The following is a 21,170-nucleotide window of genomic DNA, read 5'->3' on the forward strand; positions in this document are numbered from 1 at the left end:
TATAAATGTCTTTACTGTAACTTTTGATCAGTTTAACTCATCCTTGATGAAAAAAAGTATTGATTTATTTTATTTATTTCCCCCAAAAATAAAATAAAAATTCTTACTGACCCTAAACTTTTGAAGGGTAGTGTTTAATGTTACAAAAGCTTTCCATTTCAGATTAATGCTGTTCTTTTGAACTTTCTATTCATCATAGCATCATGAAATAAAAATGTAAAAAACTGTTTTCAACATTGAAAATAATAATGAATGTTTTTTTTAGCATAAAATCAGCATATTAGAATGATTTCTGAAGGATCATGTGACACTGAAGACCGGAGTAATGATGTTGAAAATTCATCTTTGATCACAGGAATAAATTACACTTAACTATATATTCACATAGAAAACAGCTGTTTTAAATTGGAATAATATTTCACAATATTACAATTTTTGTTTGTATTTTTAATCAAATAAATGCAGCCTTGGTGAGCAGAAGATATTTCTTTTAAAAACATTAAAAATCTAAAACTTTTGACCGGTAGTGTGTGTGTGTGTGTGTGTGTGTGTGTGTGTGTGTGTGTATGTATGTATGTATGTATATATATATATATATATATATATATATATATTTATATACACGTGTATAATATGTGTGTATATATAGTCAAATTATAACACGTTTACACAAAATTTGTTAACACACACAAGTACTTTTCCCCTTTACATAACATAAATTGTAAGAATATGACTAATAGTAGACTAGTACTAATAAATAAACATTAGGCCTATGCTAAAGCTATTAAATAGCAGTCCCAAACTAGTTTTTGTTAATACAATGTTGGTATGAGCCACTGCAGTCATTTAAAAATATAAAAAATAACAATAATAAAAAATTAAAAAATAGTGGCATTTTGGGGTTAATATGGAAACGACAGTTATCATGGTGATTACACAATATTAACAATAACTGTTAATGAAACATGGAAACTGCTCCTAGTGAATAGAATGAAAATCATCCCTGCATTACTTTTATTTCGTGTAATTTACAACGTAACGGCATTGCATGCTCGTAGTTTATTTTGCACTTTATATACAGTGAGGCGATACACAGCGCGCGCCGCTGCATTTGCGCGTGCAATTGAAGAGTGTTCGCTACGAGAACAGGATAACGGCTGACAGGACAAGAAAGTCCGTTTTTCTGAGGTGAAAAAACTTTATTTCAGCGTACACTTATGTCACTTATGGTAGTTCCTATTGTGCTGGGTTTTCTGAAGTAGTCATGATTCGCCTCTCATAACATAACGCTCTAAACACGCACGCAGAGTGGAAAAGGAGGAGCGGAGGAGAGGGGAGCAAGGATCACAGCGCAAATTTGAACTATATCGATATATGCGATATGGTCTAATTCCATATTTTTTATATCGATATATCGCCCAGTCCTACCTGCATTATAATAAGTGTGTCCATGGTAACTGAAATATTCTACCTCAACGCTCAGCTGTAGCCTGACATGCACTTTCCGTGAGCGGTAATTGAAAACCCGGAGTGGATCATCAGCGAAGTGATTACAGAATGCTTAGAGTGGAGAGAGGAACGTGCTTTTGCTCCACTCCAGGCTTTGATCACATCCCCCTCAGCAGGGTGAATACACCTCGTCTTTCCTTAATTTAAGACCTATTCAAACTAAAATTAAGACATTTATTACACTATTTGAGAAATGAAAGCCTATTACGGCCATAAAATTATGAAAAGTGAATTTAAGACATTAAGGACAGACTGGAACCCTGCAATTGACGGAAATCCGTCATAGACTTGCTGCAATTAACGGAAATCCGTCGTAGCGACGGAGAACTTTAATCCCTGTGGTTTCCTACTGTTTCCCTTAAGAGAACAGGAGCTTTGCAGAATGTGATTACAATAATTCTGAACCTTCAGCGTATGATTTAAGATGGAAATCATTATCATATGAACCTGTATTAATGAGGACAAATGTGTGTTTGAAATTTGCAGTAGATTACTGTATTTAAGTCAGTATAAGACACTATAATCATGAGTTCTGGGCTGGGTTTCCCGAAATCTCCTTAACGCTACGTCGTTCTTAAAGTGTAGGTTGCAGGTTAACCACCACAGCCAATTAATGTGTAAATTAAAGTGCTCTATATGTATATATTTAATTATTTCTGTCTTAAAATGCGTTAAAATAACATTTATTGGGGTTTCTTCAAAGGTAGCGTGTTTTTTCAGTAACTGGGTGATGACGTCACAAGAGGAACTCGCAACCCATACTCCGCTAGATTCCTACTGTATTATGGCTATTTGGAGAACGACTGAGGATGTGGGAAACCATCAAATTCTTTATGGACCACAGCCCTACAATTTTTAACCGGTCAGGCGTGAGAGAGGGGAGCCATGGCAATCAAAGAGATATTAATGCTTGGTGTGAGGAGAATTAGTGGAGGGTTGGCCAGGTGTCCTTGTGAGTAACGTTAGCTACGTTAGAGCTAGGCTAGCCTGGTGCAAACTTAACCCGGATAATATAACGGAACAAGCAAGTCTTTTCAAAAATTGCCGTCATGTAGAATAGCAAAAGGAGGGACAACGACTGAAGTTATTTTTTAGTTACATGGTGTCAGTCCAAATCAGAGCTGTAATGTTAGAGATGCACACACTGCACAGGCACCAATCGCTAGTCTCATCGACGCCTCAAACGTCATGCAATACCCTTCCTCAATCCACGCGTTATCAATTTCTCACAATTTAATTAGCGATGTTTATTGTCAGAAAAGAAAAAGAGAGATCGATGTCCCCATCACTGTGTTTGTGTGGGCTATCAGCAGTGGAGAGTATGTGCTGCCGTGAGGTGAACGCGTTTTGGAGTTTAGTGGAACAGCTCGACCTGCGACCGGCTGATCTGACGTGCCTGAAACCGTTTGTTTTGCGAATAGCTTATTCTCATTTCAGGCAGGATCACGGTCCCCTTGAAGTCAGCACACACGAGTATGTTTACAATTGAGTTATTTTATCCATAATTTTTTTTTATCAAATAAAACATACAACCAACTTTTCTGTAGTTATGTAAGGCATCTATAGAGCTGACTATGCCGGTAACTCTACTAGTGAGTTCCTCTTATGACATCACACCCCATCTAGTGGAAGGGAGCGGGAGCGGTTAAAACCACTGTTAAAAGTGCCAACTTTTCATATTATATTTAGCATTTTGGTATAAAAAACAATGGTGGGCGGTTCTTATCTTTATGTTTAATAAACACATTGCATTATCTTCGTGAAAAATTTAACCTGCAATTTACACTTTTAAGTTACACCTTACGCTGTACCTTATCGTTAATACGTGTTTCCCGAAACGTTCTTAGTTAAGTATACCTTCTGTAAGTTATACTTTTGGAAGGTTGGTCTGGACCACTCTTAGCTTTACCTTATCACTGTTGCAGGTCTATACGAATATAATTCTGAAGTTTTAATACACCCAGACAGTGTTCAATTAGTCTAATTCAAGTGTTTTCATGCAAAGAATAAAATTGTCATTACACTGATTGTTGTTAAATTTTTAATTATATTATCCAAAGGTCCATCAGCTGGCAAACCATTAAAGGCTTAATAGTCTATTTAAAAGGGAATGATTGTGGTGGGGAGTTTGCTCAAACTATGGCAGCGAAACAGCGAATAGTTGTTCTAAAAGACGGCGCCGTCTGCGGAGCGCTTTCAAAGGCCAGTGAAAGCATACTGTCAGTTAAGTCCTATTCGGACGCTAATTGTTTCTCATGGGCTCGTATGGTACGGTATTTTTAACATTTACAGGGGCAAGTCGGGATTTTAGTGCCATAGTGTCAGTGTTTTTTTCTCACCCAAACCCGCGTAAAAATCCCTGTCCAAAGTAGTACCTACTGTTTTTAGCGCAATTTTCCACCGGACAAAATTGTGATTGTTAACTCATGATTTCTGTTCTGTCTGTGTGCACCAATCTTGCACTTCTATCTACTCCTCAACCAGACCACCTAGAGACTTCGGGTTTTCGGCATTATGTTAAGGAAGGTCTAATCTCGGGAACGCACAAAAAAAAATCCAGGAAAAGATTTCTCTTAGTGTTGTGATCCCATGAGGTCAGAAAATTGCGCTAAAACACTCAACGAGTTTTTATTACTTGTTTGACAAACAGGTTGTGTGTTAATTTAATTGCCGTCTGAATCCACATCTGAGTTTACAAGAAGAGATTCAAAATTCATTGTTTAAATCCTTTTGGATCACTACCGAGCACCGTACCTAAGATGTAAACTTTTATTACTGAAATGCTAGAAAGTATTTTCAAGAACAATAGTTCATCGCAGCTCCACCTCAGCGAACAAAAATGGGAAAGAGAAGAAAGCATGTAAACATTTTAAATGGTTATTATGGCAGTAATATATGATACAATTTAAAAATATGTAGGCTAGGATATTATAGGCTATTATAGTTTGGATTATTTTTTATAATATCTCATGAGTCATAATAAATGCAATTTCAACTATTTCTGAAGTGCTTCTTTTATAAAGAACACCGCTTTCTCACATAATGCAGTGAAACTAGTGAGAATAATTGATTCTCAAGCCATCCATATCAACCAATTCAGCAGCATCGCCACGGACAGCACCGGGTAACGTCGCACGTAAGGTATATCTTAAGCAGCTTTCTAAGGTATAGTTCGGGGAACACACCTAGAAATGGTATACCTTCAGTTAAGTTATACCTTAAGAGTCTTCGAAGCGTGCTAAGAGACAACGTTATCAGGAAACCCAGCCCTGAGCTGTCTATACATGTAAGTTTGTATGAAGAGTTGACATGACTGAGACAGACATGACACATGAATATCACGTGATTTTAAAGTGTTTTGTTAAAGTGGTAAATCTAGAATGTTAAATAATACCTTTTTAAGTGTAACTTGTTACTGATCCTTGATCTGTATATTTTCATCCTACATAAATAAAAAACAGAATAAAGAGACAGTGTGGCATTTTCTTTTGCATTTCCACAACAATGCTCGATTTGATGCACTCATTATATATTTATCTGTCCCACCTGGATTTCGCAAAGATTCTTTTTGCAAAAAAGGTATTTTATTTGTAATTAAAGAAAAGTTTGGAAAAAAATGTTTTATTTATAATTACTACACCACATTTACCAGATTATGTATTGTTTAGATACACAATAGTCACACATGACCAAAAAAAAAATCAGAAATCTTACCAAATTCCGAGACATTTTTACTTCTAAAACAACCTATGAACATTTTTTCTGTCTAATGTTATCTAACTTTATAAGTAGTATGCAGGAAGTATGTTGTCGTGGTTTAAAAGTGATGCTGACAAGAGGAGAGGAGCTTGCCAAATGCAGAGGAGAACACATAAAACAGGCCTTATTAAAGTCTGGATGACCTCATTTGGGGAGATCACTAATTTATCTTGACGATGACAGTGACCAATCTGAAGAGCTTTTCTAACACTAGAACCATCACTGATATTGTCTTGATTGAAAAACATTTTGATATACGTACTTTACTTTAGTGATGGGAAGTTCGGATCATTTTACTGACTCTCTTGTTCGATCTCGTTCATCAAAATGACCAAATCTTTACTTGACTTTCATTTAAGTGGCTTTAAATGTAATACTTTTAACAGCCAAATAACCAGAACACATCCACCTACGCAATCTTGATCATATTCTGAATTAAAGGGATGGTTTGGAGTAAAATCAACCTAGGGTCCTTTGCACCACGACATCGAGCCAAACGACATCGTGAATTTGGAGGTGTTTTCTGAATATGTTGTTGTTGTGGCATTTGTATGTGTTGTGATCCTTCTCGGCCACCGTAAACATGTATTTCTTATTAGTTTAATAATTTTAATGGAACCAGAATTGTTAGGCAGAACTGGACCCGGAAAATTTCTTATGATTCCCAAACCTATGGCCAAGGCTACTTAAGATTATAAATAAAAAATTTTGTTTAACTCTAATCTGGCATCAAAGAAACATGAGTCAATCCATGATCGCTGATTAGAGATAGAATTGATAATTCCGGCATATATTACTAGCACATTTGTAAACAATGTGGGGAACTATCTTATTCAATTAACTGTTGCTCTTTAAGTGTTTTTTTAAAAATAAAAAATAGTTGCCATCCACCATCAGGCATTTTATTTATTATTTTCACAAAACCCCAGAATTTTTTGTGTGAATATCTGCACAAACAATATATCAAAATAAATAACAGACCCTCTGCTTTAAAAGAAACAACTTTATTCTAACTCCATGTCTTCCTTTTTTAACAACACTCAAATGTGTGTAGGTTTCATAAATGTAGGTTGTTTTTATCAGACGCAAATTCAAAATGATAATCAAATAATCAAAACAGTTGACGGTAGCCATTGACTGCCATAGTATTTTTTTTTTTCTACTATGGAAGTCAATGGCTACGGTCAACTGTCTGGTTAATTCTTAAAAATATCTTCTTTTGTGTTCAACAGAAAAAAGAAACTCATTAAAGGTGCTCTAAGCGATGTCACACGTTTTTTAGGCCACAACATTTTGTGTCACATACAGCAAACACCTCCTCACCATCCGCTAGCTGCCTGTCCCATCAATACACTGTAAAAAAACGCGGTCTCTGTAGACACCACAGGCTCCACAAACGGCAACAAAAACAAACTGGGCTCACCCGCACCACGAAACATAAACTGTTCCAGCCAATAACCGGCAAGAAGGATTTGGGGGTGGGGTTTGGGGGTTAGTGCGCGGATGAGGAGGGGGGAGGGTCTAGCTAGCCTCCGATTAGTTTGACAATACTTTAAAGGCACAATATGTAACTTTTTTGCTTTAAAAATAGCAAAAATCACTATATCTATGTTATATATTTTTTTTAGCTGTGTACTTACATTATCCCGACTGTTTCCAACAACTTTCAAACCAGGAGAAATTTGTAATTTAATTTGAAGACACGTCACGTTTCTTTATTTCCGTTTTGTCGCCGTCAATGGCGTCATATCCGCGTTGTCCCTGGTTTCCGCTCGTACTGCCATAGCAAACAGAGCTATGAACCAGAGCCGTCTGATAGTAACCAAAGCAACTGACCCGGACAACTGTGTAGTTTGCAATGTCTATTTGCACGCTGTTGTTGTTTCGTTCAAACATTATGGACCATGGCAAGCAGACTTTGGATAAAAAATATGAACTAAAACGAGAATCAATATCAGCGCGGTGTTTTCGAGATGCCGAGAGCTCCCATAGACGGTATATAAACGAGAGCTCCACGTCCGAGACTTCGACCACTCCTACATGTACTTTATTAAACAGGTGAGCACATTTACATAAAACTAATCAATGTTATAATAGTTCAACAATGATAAAATGTCAGAATATGATCTGTATGTTATTCTAATGTTGATCTAGCTTACTGCTAGTCTCATACAGACAAACTAACACATCAATTTCAACACATTGAAATGCAGTTTAGTGTGATAGTGTAATGTTAGACCAAGTGAAACAGCGCTGCGTTATCTCACAAGTTTAATTTGTCTAATAAACTGACCTGTGAGTAGTAATTCTGCACTTGCGTGTAGTTCGGTAGAATGAAATGTCCATATTCCTTATATTTCCGCGGGACTCGCGTCGCATGTGGAGCTGATAGCTGTCTCTTACAGCAATCCCGAACTGCTTCATATCACAGTCATGATAAAAGCATTGATGTATTCAGTCATCCATAAACATTATTAGATTGGTCGGCTTGACGTTGACGACAAGATCCATAGCTCTTAGCAAATGATGCGTCATCAAACTACGCCTTTGTTATTGTAAAGAGGTTAGCGACCCCTAGTGGTGAACAATTCCATACTGTCCGTTTAAACGTCAACAAGAAGTGATGTCACCCAACATCACTTTGAGCACCTTTAAGATTTGGAACAACTTGAGGGTTAGTTCAACCAAAAATGAAAATTTTTGTCATCATTTACTATCGCTTTAAAGTTTGATCATCTTAGCTTGTATATTACCTGATCTCTGCTTCTTCACCTATGTTTTGATCCAGAGGTTCTGTACTCTATCCGAATAACAGTGAAAATACGGAAAGCCGTTAAAACCCCATGCCACGCTTCAACTGCACATTGTTTCAATAAAGAGCTGAAATGAGAATCAGCATCAAACTATCAGTAGCAAACGAGTTGGATCTTCCGCCGTTAAGTTTTGCTGGTGTTGCGGTTTAGCTGATGCCCATGTTAAGTGTGACTTCTATTCCGGCCGTGAACGATTGGCCACATATTCGTCAATTTCAAAAACCTGCACAAGATGTCTTTATAATTAAACTTTTGCACTACATGATGTTGGTATATTTTTTAAAACATAAAAGGTTTCATTACCTGTATTGACAAATATATTATTAAAAAAAATCCTATAATTATACTTGTTACAGTATTCAAACAACATAAAAAATGTAGTACATTCAAGGGTCTCGCATGCGCGACTTTCCAGGTGTGTCTGTAAGTGTGATAACAGAATCTGCATTTTTTTTTTTATCAAAATTGAATGGTCATCGTCCATAGTGAATATGCAAGTAATTCCTGAAACTGTATTTTCTCAACCTTTTACCACAAACAGAACTACAGTTGCATTTCAAAATGAGTTTGCAAATGACATTTCAGTTCTCTTCGATATGTGAAACTCTTCCCACACTGAGGACACGTAAAAGGCTTCTCTCCAGAGTGATTTCTCAAGTGGACATAAAGGTTTCCTTTATGATTGAAACTCTTTCCACAGTGATGGCAGGTGTAAGGTGTCTCTCCAGTGTGAATTCTCATGTGAATAGTAAGGTTTCCTTTATGTTTAAAACTCTTTCCACAGTGATGGCAGGTGAAAGGCTTCTCTACAGTGTGAGTTATCACATGATTCTTAAGGTGATTGCCGTTTCGGAAACGCCTTCCACAATGATGACATACAAACTGCTTCTCTCCAGTGTGAATCCTCATGTGCTGATTAAGGTTCTCTTTACATCTGAAACTCTTTCCACACTGATCACATGTAAACGGCTTCTCTCCAGTGTGAATTCTCATGTGAGTCTTAAGACATTCTTTTCGTGAGAAGCTCTTCCCACACAGTTTGCAGTTGTAAGGCTTCTCTCCAGTGTGAGTTCTCACGTGCTGATTAAGGTTTCCTTTACGTGCAAAACTCTGTCCACACAGTTTGCAGTTGTAAGGCTTCTCTCCAGTGTGATTTCTCATGTGGTCATAAAGGTTTCCTTTACGTGTAAAACTCTGTCCACACAATTGGCAAGTGATAGGTTTATCTCCAGTGTGAATTCTCATGTGACTCTCAAGACATTCGTTTCGTGAGAAGCTCTTTCCACACTGTTGGCAGGTGTAAGGCTTCTCTCCAGTGTGAGTTCTCATATGGGCATTAAGGTTTCCTTTACGTGAAAAACTCTGTCCACACAGTTGGCAGGAGTAAGGCTTCTCTCCAGTGTGATTTCTCATGTGGACTTTAAGGTTTTGTTTTTGAGTGAAACTCTGTCCACACTGTTGGCAGGTAAAATAACTGTTAGATACGGTTTTCTGAGCTCTTTTTTGTGAGGAAGTCTTTTCAGTCTGAGTGGATTTTTTTCCCATCATGAAATCATGATCTTTCTCTTCCATTTGATTCAGTTCTTGACTCTCTTCTTTCAGTGCCATCAGGTCTAAAGCGAAATAAAACAAATACAAAATTAACACCAGTTTTAATGGCACAAAGCAACAGACCGCAAAAGGCTGCAGTAAAACAAGAATGCCAACAAAACATTGGAACTGGATAAATATTCTGAATGTTCCGATCCAATCTGACTTCTGACCTGTAATGCTGCATGAATCATAATCATACACTGTTCGTTCATCGGCTAGAGAAGAAAAAAATAATAATAATAAAGATGACTTGACATGCTAGATCCTATGCCCACAGAAAACTCTGCAGATTATAGCACCCGTCATTGACAATCAAACACAACCTGCGTCTGTGCGATTGTGAGGTTTATTAGGCTGCTCTGATTGTTGTGACACTTTTTAATGAGAGTGTGATAATTGAAATGTCTCAAATTAAACTGACCGCAGAGTTGTTAAGGAAATGTCACTTGTCTACAAAAATTACAGCACAGGACAGAGCAAAATAATTTGAAAATGACTTTCATGAGGGATTGATGTTCTGTATGTCTCTAAATGAGCACCACAGGTTCATGTACTACATAATCAAGTACGCTAGACGTGGTGTTTTCAGCTTCTGCCTTCTAACTTCGTTAGATACACTCAGATGGGATAAGTATAATAGAATGGGATTGTATAATAATGGAGCCTATGAGTATCAGTGATCATCTTGTTTTCTTAATGAACCAATTAAAACTATTTCTATTTAAGGGGGTAATGGGATCTCACCTGGGAGCCCAATCACCTTCAAGTAGTAACTAAATGAGCCAATGGATATTGGCCAGTGAGATCTGCGTACTGAGTCACACCCACCTGGACATACGGGTATAAATATGAACGGCCTTACTCACTTCATTCATATTTGCAAAGAGCAAACAGAAATTTAAATTGTTAAGCTGGAGATATTCTGCAAAAAGTTTGTTGTGGGAAATCTCTCTGCCGTTGTGAGGGGGCATCCAGCAGTGAAGTGCAGCGTTTCACCCCTTGGTGCTTCAGCCTAAAGAGAAGATTTCCTAAAAGAGCAAGCACTGGCGGCAAGCTTTTTAAAGATGTCTCACGGATGCGCTAGCACTCAACTGGCCCCGGAGCCTACACAAGTGCTCCTTACGAAAGCCACTACCTGCTTTCTCAGGGACGGGTCACCATATGGCACCTGCGTCCAGACCTCTGGAACTTCCACAGGACGTGGAGGACTTATGTGGTCTACCACCACTCACTCAAGCTGGAGCCCCCTGTACTTATGCATTGAAGTGGAGTCTGTTCGCTGGGTGGTGTTCTTCCCGGAGGAAAGACCCCCAGAAATGCCCGATCAGCTCTATGCTTTCCTTCTTGCAAGAGAGGTTGGAGCAGAGGCTGTCACCCTTTGCCTTGAAAGTCTATGTTGTCACCTGATGGCAGGTCACTTGGAAAGCACAACCCGTTCATCAGGTTCCTGAAAGATGCCAGGAGGTTATATCCTCCCAGACTGCAACTTATCCCCCCCTTGGACCTCTCTGATCTACCGAGAACTCCCTTCAAGCCAAATCATTCAAGCTTAAGATCCTGTCTCTAAAGACAGTTCTCCTGACCGCGCTCGCTTCCTTCAAGAGGGTGGGGGACCTGCAGGCATTTACGGTCAGTGAATCATGCCAGCTCTGTGACCCAGAGACCCAGGCCTGGAAATCCTGCTCCAAGAGTAGGCAGACCTAGCCCGTTTGCGCATTGCATGTTTTTGTGGACTGCACGCAGAACTTTAGAAGCTCAGAGCAGCTCTTTGTCGGCTTTTGGGGTCAGCAGAAGGCAAAGGCAGTTTCCGAACAGAGGTTGGCCCACTGGAGAGTGGATGCTATCACCTTGATGTACTAGTCCCAAGGCGAGCCGTGCCCCCTTGGGATAAGAGCTCACTCCACTCGTGGTGTTACTTCCTTCTAGGCATTGGCAGACCTCTGCAGAGCTGCGGGCTGGGCAACACCTAACACATTTGCTAGATTCTACAATCTCCAAGTGGAGCCAGTCTCATTCCGTGTGTTGAGTACAAACAGGTAATTCGTGTGAAGGCTGGCTCTGTGTCTCACTTGCATCACCATTCCCCTCTAACGAGGGCATGCAAGCACCTTCTTGCTTTGCAGCGGAGTTTGCAGGTGATTAAACCCTGAATGGAGTTTCTCCAGCATCCTTTCGGCAGCCAAACTCGGAGGAGTTATCTCATGCCAGGCCCTGTACTCTTGTGCATGCCCGGTAGATCAGCCCTTGTACTGGGATAGATGCCAGTAAGCTGTGATTCCCCCTCAGTAATCCCATGTGTATACTTCAAGATACGATTTCCCTCTTGGTAAATCTGTGTCTTTCCCTGGGCCCTCTCTGCATCGGTAGTAGCTCCTCCCCTCGGGTCAGTCCATATGTGTATCTACCACACATTACCTCCCCTTCAGCAGGGTGAGGCCTCCATAGCGTCCCTATCATAACAGTGTTAACAGAGTTAACGAATGGGAACATCTAGGTTACTAATGTAACCCCCATTGGGAGGGAACAGAGCCTTTATTGCCAGAGCCCTGAACTACTGTTAAATGGCCGGATGCTGCTCGGCTCTTCAGCAAAACATGAATTAAGTGAGTAATGCCGGTCATATTTATACCCCTATGTCTGGGTGGGTGTGACTCGAATGCAAATCTCACTGGCCAATGTCCATTGCCTCATTTAGTTACCACTTGGAGGTGATGGGCTCCCATATGAGACCCCATTACGTCAGTATAGGTGTTACATATAGGGCAGACATCATCTCAGGGCTGAAACCTATGATCTCTCTCACCAAGCTGCTCTCACAGGATGTAAATGCATTTCTGTCTGCCACACTGCCCATGTTAATAAACATGAAGCACATCCACAAAAGTACTGGAGAAAAAAAACTAACAGAATAAATCAACAAGAGATGGGAACTCACAGGGTATTTCACGACCAGCATATACTATATTGCCAAAAATATTGGGACACCCCACCAAATCAATGAATTCAGGTGTTCCAATCACTTCCATGGCCACAGCACCTAGGCATTTACATTTATGCATTTGGCAGACACTTTTATTTTTTCTCTTCATTAGCCAAGTTTCCACTGTCGGGCCAAAACCGGGCATGCTAGTGCGACTGTCACACGTTGCCACTGTCACTTCCGGGGCTTGATCGGGCCTCGTCGGGGCTTCCTCGGGGCCAACGGCCAGGGTTTTCTGGCCCGCCGAATACCTAGGTCCAAAGGACCTAGGCATTTACATTTATGCATTTGGCAGACGTTTTGTATCCAAAGCAACTTACATTGCATTTCAAGGTACACATTTACATTCTCATCAGTTCTTGCTTTCCCTGGGAATCGAACCCATGACCTTGGCTTTGCAAGCGCCAACGCTCTACTGTTTTGAGCTACTGTTTAGGCATAAGAATGTGAAAGATTGGTTCGCTCTCAGGAGCTCAGTGAATTCAAGCGTGGTACCATGATAGGTTGCCACCTGTGCAATAAGTCCACAGAGTCCTGACCTATACCACAAACAAAACTCAGCAAATATTGTTCTTGCTCCGGCTTTAACTTCTGGATATTTGGCAGCATTGCCACAACGGACCAAATGGCTTCGCTCGCATCTTTCTCCACCGCCATTACTGAACTACTACTCAAACTAGCGCACAACCTCAACATCATCGTTCTCAGCCACTCCCTCTGTTCGCTGATTGGACAGGTAAAAATTAGCTGGAGAAAACTCGCGAATATACCACAAACCCAGACGACGTACTGAAGGAAAATTAAAATTGAGCGGAAGTACGTAGGAGGGCAGAGCCTGGCTAATCCCAAGCTTGCTATAGCTGCTAAACGCCTGCACTCCATCCCTTCCACATCCACGCTATCAGAGCACATTTTCTCTTCATTAGCCACATTTCCACTGTCGGGCCAAAAGCGTGCTAGTGCGTGCCAGGGCCAGTCAGGTTGCCACTGTCACTTCCGGGGCTTCCTCTGGGCCAACGGCTAGGGTTTTCTGGCCCACCACTCCTCTAGCCCGAGCTGGCCCGCTTTGGACCTAGGTATTCGGCGGGCCAGCTCGGGCTAGAGGAGTGGTTACGAACAGAGGCAGAGTTTACCTGAGTCTGGAGACGGCAGCGCCGGATGATTCCATATACCAAGACTTTAAAAATCATTTACCTCAAAACTCACTTTCATGTTTGAATGCCTTCTGTTTGTGATCCGATGTGAATCCTGATCATCGTATAAGGCAAAAAATATTTATACGCGATGCAAAAGACTATGCACGCTAACCGTTACCATAGTAAACATGGTAAATATGAACGCTTGAAAAAATCAGACAAATCATAAAGGCTATCAGAATCATGTTTTTATTTTATCTGTCAGTAGACAACTCTCTCTGGTCTCTTTATACCAGACTATCATAAAATAAAGTAACTTTTATTTCGGGAGCTACCTGTTTCTCTGACTGAAAATATAACTGTATAGCCTACTGGGAAAGAGTGCTAAAGCTCCTCAGGTCGTATTTTTGGTGGTATATTTGTAGAAATTATCATTCTTTCTAATTGTGATGTATATGTCCTTTAACTGCCAAATAAACAGAAACAGCCTTGACTGAATAAGTAAGTGTGCCCTCTTTCTTTTGTGAAATAGACCTAACGGTTATTTATTTCAGTGTGACTAATGTGCAATTTTGACACAAATTAATTCATTATGATCAATGTATAATTTTTATTGTAAACCTGTGGTAAAACATCGATTCTTGGGTTTTAAATATTCAAGTAAACAACAAAAATGCCAGCAAACGGTCGTTTTTTGTTTTGCGATCATGCTGTTTCCAGTGATTTCCTTTTGATTAGTTTTCTGATAAAACTTCCATTTGTTGGTGAAATTATGGGTTTGTGTGACGTTGTTCCAGAGCGGCGTGGAACACGCTAGTGAAGTGCTGTGGAGATTCTGGCCCGACAGTGGAAACGCAGTGTGTTTTGGGCTCCGGGGCTTTTAGCCGGGCACGGCCCGTTTGAAGCCCTGGCTCGCACTGGCCCGACAGTGGAAACGCGGCTATTGTGAGAAAGACACAGAGCTCACTTCTTCCCAACAACGTGGACAAAAAAACAATAGTGACGGTCAGTTATGATTGGCCACATTATTTGTAGCGTTTCAGTTTGCTGTTAGCTTATACATTTTATTGATTCGTCTTTATATAAATGTATAGGCGATATATTTATTTTGTTTAGGAACTTCAGACTGAAGTTACTACTTATTTTCGATGTTTCATTCGAAGGCATGTCCATAGCCTGAGTACGTTTGCAATTTGCACTGATATTTCTCTTAAATGTATCAATTATGCATCAAGCATTAACAAGTGTATGTCCAGCAACAAACTGATGTGGGTGTGCATTTCTAATTTATTACGGTGCACATGTGGGAACTATTAACTGTATCAATAACAGCGCATACGTGTCAGCCGAACACTAAAGTGAATAACTGATGTAACAAATGTTGGTAAAACAAATCTTGCTCCATGCTTAATCTTTACTCAAAGTAATAAGAACAACAGACAATTTACATTAATAGACAATATGCATTAATAGACACAGTTATAGGTAATAGTGGCCCACAACTGATTAGCAGAAGTATTTCAGTAAGACAGTAATAACGTGAGTTAGCTGGAGACCTACACAAAATATTTGTATGTATTTTGAACACCCAGTAGAAAATACATACATCAAAAATAATAATAATAATACTTAAAGGATGCGATTCTGAGGAGCAAGCTGGTCCAAATAAGATTTCAGAAGCAGTTGTCAGTAAAATAACATGTTGAGGGCGGGTTGAGTTGTTCGCGGATGGACCACGTATAACAGACGGGCATTATGCAAATGTATTTTTTAATGACGTAGAACCGTAAAACAGTATCATTCTAAACAAAATTGACTCGTAAAAACAAATCGATTCTTTCTTTTGGGAAACAATAACTTTATCGTTCATTTTCGACTTTACAACTTTGCAGAATGTTTACATTCACAAACAGCTCTATTACACACTGCATGAAAGGGAATATTTTAAAAAACATAATTTAAAATTAAAATCCCTTTAAAATCCCCAACTCGCTTACAAATGAAACTTTGGACATGAACGAAATTATTAGTTTATAAACACTGATATATTCCTCAATGAAACACCACTACTTATCCTTATAAAATTTTACCTAGGCCTACTTTAGACTATTAATGACTAGCTTAACTGAAAATATTATAATAAAATGTTAAATTCCCCTAAAAAGTAAAGTCGTTTTATGTTTTGCCACATGTGGCCTACAGTCATATAGTGAAAACTTAATTGGCGTGATTATCAGGGATTTAGAGTATTTAAAAAACATATAGTACCTTATTAAAATAGACAATACATAATGTTAATTGGATAAAGAGAAACATAAAATGAAGGGGAAAATAAAATAAATATATACATTTACTAGTAATTAATACTAAAAAAACTCATTTTGACATGCAACTTGACTTGTCTTTTTCTGTCTGGACTTGTGACTTGACCCAAGACTGACTTGTGACTTGCAAAACAATGACTTGGTCCCACTTTCTGGGCGATAGAAGATGTTAAAGACACACAAGCCAGACACATATATTTTATTAAATCCTCAATTTGTGTCTTTGATTGTTAATATTTAACAATTTTAGTTTGATTTTTAGAAATCAACATTTTAATAAGGATTAAATGACTTAAGTTCAGCTGTGAGAATGAAACCAACCTGTGTGTTCCTCAGTATCATCTTGCTTCACACTGAGTGCTTCTTCAAACTTCATGTCTTCATTCTCCTCTTTAATAAATACAATCTTTATGTCTTCACTCTCCTCTTTAATAAACGCCATCTTTATAATATTCACGTGTATCTCAGACGCTTCACCAGGAGTTTTTCTGTGAGTTTGTCCTGTTTAAGATGAGAATAATTAACAGAAAGAAAAATAAATCCTCACTAAATCTCTGAGTGCGTCTCAATCAGCTCTAGTTCAGTAGTTCAGTTCACTGGTAAGAGTGTCAGTCAGAGAGAGAGAGAGAGTTAATGGACTTAAATGATCTGATAAGACTAAAAACACTCAAACTGAACAAATTAAAAAAAGAACACACGTTACATGTTACACTTTAATGAAAACATTTTCAGTTATTTTGTAAAAGTTGTCACTAAACATGTTAGTGTTTGTTGTTCTCGTTGCATTTACACTGTTTAAGTTAACTCGCTGGTGTCGTCAGCATGCTATGATTCAAATAACTGAATAGTTTTACAAAGGATTCAGACTCAAAAAGCTCAGTTTCTCTCATCACTACTTACCAGTGACTGAATTTGTGTTTACAATGAACTGATTCACGATAGAGGGAGCGAAATGAGACGCATCTTTTCTGTCACTCGCTTTACTCATAAGAACGTTCGTTATGGCTAAATAAAGCAGTACAATGTTGCGATGTTATGTATGATCAATTGACATTGCAATATTGTAAATCAATTAAATTGATTGGAAAGTTTGTAAGTTTGTATCGATTTAAACATTTTAAACGCGCAACACCACAAACCTTTCTTCAGCCGAATCACAACAGATGCAGGAGCGCGGCGCAGCCTTATGATGTCACACCTCCTGAACAAAATAAAAGTGCACAAAGTCCAAAATCACAAACGTGCATAGAAATGTACAATTATACGTATAATATTAAAGAAATATTAAAGACTACTAATGAAAATATTAAGAATTAATAATTAAAGAGAGAGATTCTCTCTATATGGCACAAATGTAACGTTTGGGTGCAGAAACCATTTATACCATATTAGCAACAAATGTAGTTTATAGGTTAAAAATATATAATAAAAAGAGTTTATGACTTCATAAAGTAGGGTTAATATCAAGTGACATTTTGGAGTGGGCAATATGACCAGAATCGTAATTCAAGATATAAGACTTTCATAATTACATCCTGATATAATCATTTTTGCTATTTTACTTTTGTTATTAAAATATGAACAACGAAGAAAATTATGATTGTAGGATTAATTGTACAACCCTATTTCCAGGAAAGTTTGGACATTTTGTAAAATACAATAAAATCAAAAATCTGGGATTTGTTAATTCTCTTGAACAACTGACAAATGTACAAAGAAAAGATTTCCAATGTTTTTACCAACTTAATTGTATTTTGTAAATTTAAACAAAAGTTAAATTTGATGGCTGCAACTCATTCCAACTCAAAAGGAATCAAACTAACTTCAGGAGGGGGAAGAGCCCAAATAACAAACAAAAGTACCCTCTGACTAGTTGGGAAATACATTTACATTTAATATTTTAGCAGATGCTTTTACCCAAAGTGACTTACAAATTAGGAGAAGCAATAGAAGCAGTAAAACCAGCAATAGGGCAACAGTATTGCAAATGCTGTTACTCCTCACTGTTAAGTCTAGTACACATAGCAAGTTTTTAATTTATTTAAAAACATTTTTAAATAATAGATATAGAATAGTAAGTGTTAGTATTAATGGGTCAAGTGTTGACAGAAAAAATATGCATCTTAAAGGGTTAGTTCACCCAAAAATTAAAATTACCCCATGATTTACTCGCCCTCAAGTAATCCTAGGTGTGTATGACATTCTTGTTCTTTCAGACAAATACAATCTGAGTTACCGTAAAACTTCAAATAATAGCCCGGGCTTTTATTTTCCCAAATCGCCGAACTGCACCGGCTTGTATTTGAGACAGGCGTCTATATGAGACAGGCCTTTAATTTAGTTTTGAGACTTCACCCTGTCCTGCAATATACATTTAGTTTTACATTCATTTACAGAAATCAGCTGGTTGAATGAAAATTGCTTATGTTATCGGATTTTCAGGTGATATTCTCAATTCATTCAGTTAACGGACGCTCTGAGGTAAAGTGAATTCAGACTGCAGACTAAGCAACGATTGTATTTAATTGTACAGTTCAATCATAACATAGTACAGACATGATCTTAATTCCATAATGTCCTTAAACACAACAATATTGCTGGCCATTAACTGACAAAGTGCGCGTCCGGTGTGCGAAACCTCGAGTTGTCATAGACGCGACGCGGGCGGCGCTAACTCTCTCTGCCTGCCTTGCTTGCGCTAACAGCTCCGCCCAGATGCACAGGGCTCTCTTGCGTGCGCAATCTGCTCCATAGAACTGGCTTAAACAGCCGATCTGACGGGTTTTAAAAGATTAAATACAACCCGAAACTAAAAAACAGACCAGGCCTCTATTAAAGTCCATAAAAGTGCATCACTCCATCACAAAAGTACTCCACACGGCTCCGGGAGGTTAATAAAGGCCTTCTGAAGTGAAGCATTTGTGTAAGAAAAATATCCATATTCCATACATGGGATGCTGATAGGCAGGTACTGGCGACATCAGCTGCTGCTCAAGGGGCTGGAATGATCGTTAATGATCGGCCAATTCAGTCAGCAGGACACCGGGATGATTGACTGATTTGGCAGCTGCTTCATTACTTTCATTTATTTACCCGTTTATTTTTACTTTATATTATTGCCTGCCTGATGGATGCAAGTTATTTCTGAGTTTGGCTTTCAATTATGACCAGTGGATGCATAAAAAAAAGATATAAATTAAAAAAGATACAAATTTAAATCGATAGGCCAATAAATAATGGATTCGCTTTAGTGTTGTTACGGTATGTGGTGTATTGAAAAGCACTATGAAGACGGAGAAGAGGAATAACAGTATTTAATATAAAAACTCAGGAGACACAACATAACATTAACGCTAACATTAACGAGAACGGATTAAATACGAGTAGCAAACAAAGGAGGTTGATCAGATAATGAAACGGACACGGGTGAAAGAAATGACTAATCAAACAGACTGGGGAAAACTAGGTCACAGGACTAAACCAAAAACACAATGAAGGGGGGAACACAGAAAATACGTTACAGTACGCCCCCTTCCAAAAAGGCGTGTCCTTGCGCCGTAAATGGTACAACTGAGGAGGGAGGGGGCTCTGGAGGAGGGCGTGGAGAAGACTGAAAAAAAAAAGAATCCATGGAGGAGTGGGATGGTGGGAGAAGCCAGTGAGGTGTCAGGAGCCGGAGGAGCCAGATGAATACCAGAGGCCAGCCAGGACGAGGCCCCAGGGCGGAGTCGAAGGCGGGAGGAGCGATGGTGGAGTTGACCTTGGGGGGCAGACGACACCCTGGGGACGACCAACAGAGATGCAGCCATTGATGGAGACCCTGATGGAGCCGATGAGCCCACGTGCAGCCGATGGTAATGGAGACAGAGGAGGAGCCGTGGTGACGAGCATCCAGGGTGGACCTGGATAACCCGAGGACGCAGGTGGAGCCGGGAGGGAAGGCGGAGGCAGACAGAACCAAAGGTGCAGGCAGGTCGACGGTTGACCAAGGCGGAGCCGGATGGACGAGGGAGCCCGGAGAAGCCGTATTGCCGATTGTTTCCGTTGGAAACGAGGGAGGGAGGAGCCAAGTTGGAGCCGAAGTGTCGACGGATTGAGGTAGAGCAGGGGACACAGAGGCTGGAGGCGGAGACAGGGATCCTCTGTGTGAGATGGAGCTGGTGGCCTGACGACACTCTGCATCTCCAGATGGTGTGTTGTTGATGCCGACTGGATGAAGGACAGTGGCAAAGATGGGGCTGAGGAACTGGCTGATTGAGGAGCCGGGAGAGGGAGGATGGGTGGGTTTTCTGGAGATACTGGGAACTCTGGAGATACAGGGGGACTGGGAATAATTTCTCCAAAAAAAGTCAATTAAATTGTCCTCAACAATGTCTTTCAGTTCCTCAAAATATCCTCCAGAGGTGAGCTCGTACTCGCACATAGCAGCGTGATTGTGGGCGGGGCTATCCTCGCAGCCCTCGAGCTCCACAAGCACTCCCTCGCTGATCCGCGGTGTTGCCGGCTCGCACACCTGGTCAGACTCTGTGAGGGGCTCCGGGGCGATGTCTTATCCTGTCCTCTTCACAGGTTCAGGCTCATTCATCGCGGCGGGCTGGCCTCCTCGGTGTGCGGTAGGCTTGAACAACATCTCTGTCGAGTTGCTCGCTGGTGGTGGATGATTTCTGGCAGTGTTGGAGTGGGGCTGGTAGTGATGTCATCCTCCGCGAGGCCGATGGTAAATGTCGACCTGTAGTTCACCAGCACCCACTCAATGTACTCGCCGAAATTTAAGTTTATTTTAATCCATGCTAATGGGGCTTCTTGAAATGAAAGAAAAAAATTAAGCAACTGAGTCTAAATGGTGAAACAACCGTGCATAGTCAATCGCACGTAGAAATGCGGAATCAGAGAGAGTAAGATAATAATATCATAAAATTGTTTTAATATAATACATTTTGTTAAATGCCTGACATAGTTTAGAAGAATTTGGGTCTTCCCATTTGGAAAAAACACATTTAAAATTACTAGGGATGTCCCGATCAGGTTTTTTTGCCCTCGAGTCCGAGTCCGAGTC

The 21,170-nt window shown here is 39.7% G+C and overlaps 1 protein-coding gene across 1 annotated transcript; it reads right to left on the reverse strand.

The window, feature by feature from the left end:
* Window positions 1-6,253: 6,253 nt before the first annotated feature.
* On the reverse strand, window positions 6,254-17,287 carry LOC311081130 (uncharacterized protein). The gene is made up of 3 exons (XM_084111537.1): window positions 17,015-17,287; window positions 16,436-16,615; window positions 6,254-9,694 (listed from the first exon to the last, which is right to left on the reverse strand). The coding sequence occupies exons 1-3, from the start codon at window positions 17,100-17,102 to the stop codon at window positions 8,625-8,627; spliced, it is 1,338 nt and encodes a 445-aa protein (XP_083967663.1). The 5' UTR covers window positions 17,103-17,287; the 3' UTR covers window positions 6,254-8,624.
* Window positions 17,288-21,170: the final 3,883 nt, after the last annotated feature.

This window comes from Abramis brama, assembly GCF_963993115.1.
Source record: "Abramis brama genome assembly, chromosome: 4".
Classification (NCBI taxonomy): Eukaryota; Metazoa; Chordata; class Actinopteri; order Cypriniformes; family Leuciscidae; genus Abramis; species Abramis brama.